This window comes from Penaeus monodon, chromosome 12 (assembly GCF_015228065.2).
Source record: "Penaeus monodon isolate SGIC_2016 chromosome 12, NSTDA_Pmon_1, whole genome shotgun sequence".
In the NCBI taxonomy this organism is placed as follows: Eukaryota; Metazoa; Arthropoda; class Malacostraca; order Decapoda; family Penaeidae; genus Penaeus; species Penaeus monodon.
In genome coordinates this window covers 2,952,599-2,962,598 of record NC_051397.1, presented here as the reverse complement: position 1 = coordinate 2,962,598, position 10,000 = coordinate 2,952,599, and the positions used below count along the sequence as shown (strand labels likewise).

The 10,000-nt window shown below is 36.5% G+C and overlaps 2 protein-coding genes across 2 annotated transcripts in view; one reads left to right on the top strand and one right to left on the bottom strand.

Annotated features, from left to right (window-relative positions):
* The window catches only part of LOC119579208, a 2,706-nt gene extending 2,007 nt beyond the window's left edge, over nucleotides 1-699 (top strand). The window contains exon 3 of the mRNA XM_037926903.1: nucleotides 301-699. Coding sequence (XP_037782831.1) covers nucleotides 301-530 — 230 coding nt within the window. The 3' untranslated portion in view covers nucleotides 531-699. The remainder of the gene's footprint in view (nucleotides 1-300) is intronic.
* A 4,663-nt stretch (nucleotides 700-5,362) lies between these two features.
* The window catches only part of LOC119579207 (sulfotransferase 1A1-like), a 9,174-nt gene continuing 4,536 nt past the window's right edge, over nucleotides 5,363-10,000 (bottom strand). The window contains exons 4-8 of the mRNA XM_037926901.1: nucleotides 9,032-9,215; nucleotides 8,275-8,401; nucleotides 7,367-7,533; nucleotides 6,068-6,164; nucleotides 5,363-5,679 (exon numbers count right to left, since the gene is read on the bottom strand). Coding sequence (XP_037782829.1) covers nucleotides 5,564-5,679; nucleotides 6,068-6,164; nucleotides 7,367-7,533; nucleotides 8,275-8,401; nucleotides 9,032-9,215 — 691 coding nt within the window. The 3' untranslated portion in view covers nucleotides 5,363-5,563. The remainder of the gene's footprint in view (nucleotides 5,680-6,067; nucleotides 6,165-7,366; nucleotides 7,534-8,274; nucleotides 8,402-9,031; nucleotides 9,216-10,000) is intronic.

The following is a 10,000-nucleotide window of genomic DNA, read 5'->3' as shown; positions in this document are numbered from 1 at the left end:
AGTATATAAAGCTGCAAAGAAATAATATATGATTCTGTTTTATAATGTGATATTGTCTATAATCTTTTCTATATTATTATCAGTAGTGGTGTTATGGTATTTGAAATTAATAGCAGTTTATATAGGAATGGTAAAAGTAGTAGTAGTAGTAGTAGTTTTTTTTTAAGTAGTAGCAATATCAGTAAGAGTAATAGTTGCAACAGTAGCCTGAGGGATAATAGTAATAGTAATTAGTAGTAATTCCTCTAATATCTCTACACTCTTTCCAGAACTTAATTTTTGAAGCCTTTCTATTTGCAGGACTTTTTGAATCTCTGCTGCTGAACTGCCAATCAGACATCAACCCCAAACTACAGAATCAAATGGAAAAGCTCCTTGCGACCATCAGGGAGAGTCCAAACTGGGACCCGGCTGATGAGGAGACCATGGAGGCCAAACTCACTGCTATCCATACCAAGAGTAGATACATCCTGCAGCGACTGAAAATACCAGCCAAAGTTATTGACAGAAGTGTTGATGGGGATTTTTAAAGAGACATATTTCTGATAGATATTTAATTGAAATGTATTGGAAACGGATTTTGCTCAGTAGAGGTATTAATTTTTATGCAACTCCTTTTCTGAATTTTCCAATGATTGGAAAGGATGTGATATAATGTCTAATTTACTGTGTATTAGTACATATAAATATTCTTTTAAGGTTAGTGTTTTATTCTCCACAACTCAGTCTTTAAGAACTTCATTTGTGTATAGCACTATCTTGTTAACCCACTGGTGCCAGGTAATCGCAAATATTGTTCCACAAGTGATCAGCCACCAAGGAGCCACTTATTGAGCCTTCGTATCCTCAGTTAATTTTCTCTTTCCGTAAGTTTTTGTGAAGAAGATATATTTTTTCTAATACTATTAACTCATAAAGGCCGCGGTGGCCGAATGGTTAGAGTATCGGACTCAAAACTGTCACGACGGCAATCTGAGTTCGAGGGTTCGAGTCACCGGCCAGCGCGTTGTTCCCTTGGGCAAGGAACTTCACCTCAATTGCCTACCTAGCCACTGGGTGGGCAAGCCAGCCCAAGCCAGTCCCAAGCCCGGATAAAATACTGAGAATGATTACCTAAAAAGGTAACACCGGCACTCTCCGTGGAAAGGAACTGGGGACCCTACCACGTACTCACTCCAAGAGCATCACAACATGAAAAAAACTAAGTATCATGCTGTGACCACGGCGGCTCAGACATGAACCTACCGTTAAAAGAAGAAGATTAACTCATAACTGCCAGGAAAATGGTGTGCCCATTTAATTTTTTTTGTGAAATGTCTCTGCACATAGATGGCTCTGCAAGTGCTTAGCCCAGGTAACCTTACCTGATTTCACCTTTTCTTGAATTGGTGGGAAAACCTTTTTTTCCTTTTACTAATGCTATGAATAAAAATGGTGTTATTTTTATTATAGTCATGATAATTACTATAATGTTATTGACATCAGTAACTGCAATATAGGATAACATAAAATGTTTTTAAAAATCAAGGAAAAGGGTAAACAGGTGGGACAGGTAGTATTTGTAACTGGTTCATTGATGACCTAGTAAATGTGGAGCCATCTGTGTGTAAGAACAATTAATAAAATAAACTCACAGTGGCCATAACATATATCACATAACATATCTATATGCCATTCCTGTCAGATTTATGTTAATATTGGTTTTATTACTGATGTTAACATTATAATTATTATTTGCTAATTTAATTATTATTTATTTGTGATACTAATAGCAGTAACACCTTTTTTTTTAATCGTAAAAACTGAGGAAAAGAGTAAACATGTGATCTAAGTAGGACAAATAAGTGACTTCTTAGTAATTAAGTACTTGCGGAAACATCCAAGTGCAAAGACAATCAATAAACAAAAAGGCATCATAGACAAGGTATGTATTCTTTCCACCCCATCAACAGTTGGGTTATGACTTTCTGAGGGTTATAGAACATACCATTCTTAAATTCAAGTGACTTCCTGCAGCCTTTCTGACTGTGTAATTCTTCTCAAGTATTTTGTGGCTGGTGGCTTTAGTTCAGCTAGATAAGAGTGGATATCAGTATATAAGTTCATAGGTCACTCGGATTGTAATTCACAAGCGATTGCAACTGAAATAATAATGGTAATTGGGCAACATTTAGGCAATTCCGTACATAAATGGTTTGCTATGTCACGAGATGTTAATTTCTTTGCTGTGTACATCATTTGTTATTTTTGTTTGTGTTTGATAAAAAAGTGGAAGATATTGAAGGTGATAATGATTTTGATACTAAAATAGAATGTAATAAGAATTATTATTGTTAACAAATATTAATATAAAGAAATGTAAAGGTTGATAGCAAAAGTAACAGCAGTAATATTAATAATGTAAAACCCACTACAGGATATTATATAAAGGTTGGCAGTATTTTGGCGAGACAGGTGCCAGAATCACTAAACATCTGTCACAACATAAGTATGCTGTATGCAGAGGACACAACAACTATACCCTCCTCTACTATCAGTGGGACACATGCAATCAGATGGATTGGTCAGCTGTGCAAATTATCTTCCCATCCACTGATATCCACGCCACAGGCTGGTGGAATCATCCTTAATCAAGCTGTTAATTTCAACTTGAACAGCGGCTTTTCTCCTGACAACAGTGTCCTTGCATCTTACATCCTCCTCCTCTCTTATGCCAACAATCTTTCACATAGACTGCCTGATCCTTCGACCTGATCTGACTTCTTTGCTTCCCTTCACCTGCCTCATGTTCACTGCGTTGCCTCTGCTTTGTCTCTTTTGTACTCCTCTCTCTTTCCTCTTTGGCTGGAAGATGAAATTCAGGGGGATTTTGAAACTGTTGTCTCATTTTCAGTAAATCTAGTTTGTGCATTGTGGGTTTTTTCTGCAATAGTATCAATATGGTTGAGTGTTTTACCATATATGGATATATATATATATATATATATATATATATATATATATATATATATACATACATACATACATATATATATATATATATATATATATATATATATATATATATATATATATATATGTATATATATATAAATATATATATATACACATTTATATGTGCCTATATATACACATATATACATATGTATATACATGTATATACACATATACATATTTAAATGTGTATATATACATATACAGATATATGTACATATATATGCATACATATATATGAATTTATATATATGCATATGTATGTATGCATATATATATATATATATATATATATATATATATATATACATATACATACATATATATGTATACATATATATATATATATATATACACATCTATACATGTGCACACACATATATATATACAAATATATGTATATATACACAGATATATGTTCATATACATACATATATATCTATATACATATACATATATGTCTACATATATATGTAATATATATATATATACATATATATATATATATATATATATCTTCTTTTAACGGTAGGTTCATGTCTGAGTCGCCGTGGTCACAACATGATACTAAATTGTAGTTTTCATGTTGCGATGCTCTTGGAGTGAGTACGTGGTAGGGTCCCCAGTTCCTTTCCACGGAGAGTGCCGGTGTTACCTTTTTAGGTAATCGGAGAAAGAAAATGTCAGAGGTAAATATATATATATATATATATATATATATATATATATATATATATATATATATATATATATATATATATATATATAACTGTATATGTGTACATGTATATATATGTATATACACATATACATATTTATACACACACATATATATATATACGTACAATCGCAAAAAAAAAAAAATTTATGAAACGATCGCTAGGAGTTGTTTTCACAACTCGAAATAGATGAAGCTTCATAATGCCTTCAAATAGTGTTTCAGAGTTGATCTGGCTAAGACTTCGTATCATGCTAATATTAGCAATGGAGACCTCATAGACCATTTGTGGCGTCATAATTAAGCTTTACTCTGAGGGACTATCACGATCCGAAATATCAAGATTAGGTATTTCGAAGCCAACTGTGTCTCTGTGGATCCATCCAGCGACACCTAATTGGATCCACCAGAGACAGGGTCAGAAGTGGGCACTCTAGATGCACGACAGAGGAAGATGAAGTAAATGTTATTTAGATTTATAAATCAATGTGCTATATGAAAGACAAATAGGAAGCTTGCATTGAAGTGCATGAACAAATGAAAACCATTTGATACTCAGTGGCAACACCCTTTACATCTAACTGGATTTGAGAAGGGGGCTGGGCGGTTATTAGTTGCTACGCCCCCTTACCCTGAGTCATCTTAATTATTCATTTTCATAATTTTTTTCTTTTCTTTCTTTAACAATCCATAGCTACTACAAGGGATGCAAACCCCATTTGTTCTGCTGGCAACAACATGCAGACTGTTAGAAATCACTGGGGCAGTTTGAGTGGATGCACAACAGCAGCGTCAGGGAGTAGACAGAGGTCGGGCCTAGCAGATTTACGGGGCATGCCTATGTGGAAGTCCTGGACGAGATGTTTCTACCATGAGGGCCATGGTGTTCCCAATGCGGAGCCATTTTACCTCATCCAGGATAACAGCCCCATTCACACGAGCAGTGTCATGAAGGTATGGTTTCTGCAACACCCTGAGATTACACTGTTCCCCATCCACCCAAATCATCAGACCTCAGCCTCAATTGAGAATGTTTGGCCAGCCATGGGCAGAGAGTTCCTCCAAGATCATACCTACAATCATCATATCATTGTTGCCCAAGCAATTATGGCAAAGGAGTGATTGACCAATGCAGATGGACGCCAGTTAATGGCGGCGTTAGTGGCACCCACACCGCGTAGACTTGCCAGCCTGTAAATAGTGAAAAAGTTTGAAATTGTGGTCTTTTAGAGGGGAGGGCAAACACTTAGGGGGAACAAATCCCCCCTGACCTCTCGCTCCCAAATGACACCCCTCTCAGGAATGCCAACATCAGGTCCAGCTCACAATACTTTTTACAACAGTTTTCGCTGTGAAGTCAGAAAGAATAAAGATACTTTTTATAGTGAGTGCACACACACACACACACACACACACACATATATATATATATATATATATATATATATATATATATATATATATATATATATATATATATATATATATATATATACATATATATATATATATATATATATATATGCATACATGCCTGCACCAAGAGAGAGACATATTTTTTTCTAATTTTTGTAATTTTTATACGATATCATAAGTAGGCAAAAGTCAACATAAAGGATAAGATATTGGAAACTCAACCATTTTTTAAATATATACATTTATTACCATTTCTCCTGAGTGTGTGGCAAACTACAACAAAAAACAGTTAAATCAAATACATAAAAGTAAATCTCAAGAACAATAAATATATATATATTTTTTCATTTTTCATTAGGCATATATAGCACATCACTTCATATCATAATGAGTATTATTATTATTTGATCAGTTTCTCCCGATAACGTTTAAAAATTATGATATGAAATATTTAAAGTCGCTCCCAAAATCTGCAACATTTTCTTTAGTCCAAGCATCAATTTTACTTTCCAAATCATGGGTGAGTTTCTGCTTCCAACTCCCGGCCTGACCTGTTTAGAGAAAAAAAGGAAAATAATATGCTTAAAACGGTATGTATATACATCTTCATCACCGATGTTGTTTAGCTAATTATTGTTGGCGGTTCTCAACCCACTATCGTATCTCCTCGTCCACTATCGTATCTCAGACTTTATCAATATATGCAAATCCGCGTATTTATGAATGCATACACACTCGCATCTGTGTGTGTGTGTGTGTGTGTGTGTGTGTGTGTGTGTGTGTGTGTGTGTGTGTGTGTGTGTGTGTGTGTGTGTGTGTGTGTGTGTGTGTGTGTGTGTGTGTGTGTGTACGTGTATACGTGCGACAGTCTGTGTTTGTCTGTGTGTGGGAGTGAGTGTGTATGCGTTGGCGTCCGTGGGTGCCTATGTTTCTCCTCACCGGATCTGAAGAAGCTTCCTTCTGCGATAATCTGGTCGTTTTTCCCCAGGGCCTCGTCGCGCGCCTTCATGCTCGAGAAGCTGGTGTGTTCCATCACCTGCGGGAAGACGGAGATAAGGCAGCTGTGATAATTGGGGGAATGGAAGGGTGGCAAGATGAAGAGAGGGAGAGAGAAAGATGTTATCTAACATACTCATACACATATTCACACACAAGTACGTACACAAGCACGGCACACACACATACATGCATATATGTGTGTGTGTATATTATATAAGGCCGCGGTGGCCGAATGGTTAGAGCGTCGGACCCAAGACTGTCACGACGGCAATCTGAATTCGAGGGTTCGAGTCACCGACCGCCGCGTTGTTCCCTTGGGCAAGGAACTTCGCCTTGATTGCCTACCTAGCCACTGGGTGGCCAAGCCAGCCCAAGTCAAGTGCTGGTCCCAAGCCCGGATAAATAGAGAGAATGATTACCTAAAAGGTACCACCGGCACTCTCCGTGGAAAGGAACTGGGGACCCTACCACGTACTTACTCCAAGAGCATCACAACATGAAAACTACAATTTAGTATCATGCTGTGACCACGGCGGCTCAGACATGAACCTACCGTTAAAAGAAGATATATTATATATACACTTATTATATATATTTATTAATGACACACACCTATTGCTATAGTTGTACTACTACTATTACTTCTTTTGTGATTATCATCATTATTATCATTATCACCATCTTCATCTGCCTCGTTATGATCATCACTGGAGTTTTCATTATCATCATCATCACTATAAATATGTATGTATGTATATGTGTACGTATGTATATAAGTATGTATCTCTCTCTCTCTCTCTCTCTCTCTCTCTCTCTCTCTCTCTCTCTCTCTCTCTCTCTATATATATATATATATATATATATATATATATATATATATACATATATATATACACATATATACATACATACACACACACACACACACACACACACACACATACACACACACACACACACACACACACACACACACACACACACACACACACATATATATATATATATATATATATATATATATATATATATATATATATATATATATATACACATCTGTATGGTGATAATGAAATGACAGTAATAATGATAAGATCATTAGGATTCAGGTGAAGATGATGATGATAATGATAACAAAAAGTAAAAGTAGTAAAAGTGGAAGTGGTAATAGTAGTAGTAGCAGTCAAATAACAACAACAACAACAACAACAACAACAACAACAACAACAACCCACTCACACGAGCAAGCTGCTCCTCACTCAGCTTGGATCCCAAAAACACATCAAGTTTCCTGTACTCTCCCACAGCATCCTTCTTCAGGTCCTCAAAGAAGATGAAGTGGAGGTTCGGGTGATGCCTCTTCTGCCACGCCTCACGGAGGTGTTCCCAGTAAGGGCAGTATCTTACTGGTGAGGAGAGGAAGTTTGGTTTTCAGGGAGTGTAGAGGAAGTTTTCTGCGAAGGTATATTGATGGTTTTAAGTGTGAAGTTTGGTTGGCTAAGATTGGTAGTATGTGAAGTGGAGATCTTGTAATGTGATAAAAAAAATTAGAGTAAATTCGATGGTATTGATAATTTAAATCATGATAGGATTGATTGGGTAAGATTGATTATATATATGATATAAAATAAGATGGATATTGTATAAACTCGGATATATATGTAGTAGAATTTGGCATAGATGTTATAGAAATATAATATAACACAAGAAAAAATACAAAATATAAAATAATATAATATAAGATATAAAATAAGAATCAGTAAGATTGATCCCGATGATTATTAAAAAGGACGATAAGATCAATTAGGTGTTATTGAAAGTATAAAATATAATATGACAAATAATATGACATACTGCAATACAGTAACATAAGATTGGGAGAATGTATTTGTATGTTTGTTTTTACATGTTTTCACGTTTGTTTGTTGTCCGTTTACGTGGTTGCATGCGTTTGTGTGAACAAATACAAATATTTCCTTATCTCTGACTCACGACTCACTCACACTCATCCCTCACGACTCACACTCATCCCTCACGACTCACACTCATCCCTCACGACTCACACTCATCCCTCACGACTCACACTCATCCCTCATGACTCACACTCATCCCTCACGACTCACACTCATCCCTCACGACTCACTCACACTCATCTCGCATAAAGTGGTCGGCAAACTCCGCCAGACTCCCTTGGAACCGAAGTCGTTTCTGCGTCCTGCTGTAGTCGTAGAATGACGTCACCAAGTCTTTCGGGTTCCGAGCCACGTAGACCACCTGTGGGAGAGAAGAGAATCGAGGACGAGGATTCATGATAGTGATTCTAGTCATCGGGAATTGAGGATGGGTAATTGTGATTCAGATTTATCAGCTGCCATCTAAAGGTCCTCTTTGCGCTACAAGATGTCGTCATGGTCCTTCCTTAGAAAATAGGAAAATACAGAAGTTCCAAAGTTCCGCAATAGGAAGTAAAATTTGAAATGCTTCAATAGGCTCAAGCGATAGTAGAAATTAGAAAGAAAACAGAAGAATGATAAAAAAAAAAAAAGAGAAAACACACACACACATACACACACACACACACGCACACACACACACACACACACACACACACACACACACACACACACACACACACACAAGGAAGAAGAAAACAGAAAATGAAAAAAAAAAAAAAATATGACGCAAAAAAAAAATAAATAAAATAAAAAATAAACTTAATGATAATAATAATAATAATAATAATAATAATAATAATAATAATAATAATAATAATAATAATAATAATAATAATAATAATAATAATAACAACAATAATAATAATAACAACAATAACAACAACAATAATAATAATAATAATAACAATAACAATAATAATGACACGTAAAACGCCACCCCCCAACGCACCTTGGCCTTGTCCAGCGTCTCGAGAGGGAGCAGCGAGAGAGGGAGATGCGTCTTGATGACCCTCGGCTCCCTCTCCACCTCGAGCATCTGCACCACGGTCCCCCTCGAGGCATCTCCTCCAGGACACATGGCTTCGAACAGCGGCGGCACGAAGCACTTCGCCTCCGTCGGCCATTGGTCTATTCTTGGTTAGGATGATAGGGGCAGTCGGTGGTGATGGTGGTGGTGGTGATGATGGTGATGGCGATGGTGATGATGGTGATGGCGATGGTGATGGTGATAGTGGTGATGATGGTGATGATGGTGGTGATGGTGATGGTGATGATGGTGATTATAATGATAGTGATGAGGGTGATGACAATAATGGTGATTGATAACAACAACAGCTACAACAATAATGATGATGATGATGATAGTAACATAATAATAATAATAATAATAATAATATAATAATAATAATAATAATAATAATAATAATAATAATAATAATAATAATAATAATAATAATGATAATAATAACGATAATAATAATAATAATGATAATGAGAGTGATGGAGGGCGGTAGAGGGGAATGGAGGCAGAGGGGGAAAGGAGAAGGAGAAGGAGAAGGAGAAGGAGAAGGAGACGGAGAAGGAGAAGGAGGAGAAGGAGAAGGAGAAGGAGAAGAAGGAGACGGAGAAGGAGAAGGAGAAGGAGACGGAGAAGGAGAAGGAGAAGGAGAAGGAAAAGGAGAAGGAGAAGGAGAAGGAGAAGGAGAAGGAGAAGGAGACGGAGAAGGAGAAGGAGCTAATAATAATAATGATAATAATAACGATAATAATAATAATAATAATAATGAGACAGTGATGGAGGGCGGTAGAGGGGAATGGAGGCAGAGGGGGAGAGGAGAAGGAGAAGGAGAAAGAAAAGGAGACGGAGAAGGAGAAGGAGACGGAGAAGGAGAAGGAGACGGAGAAGGAGAAGGAGACG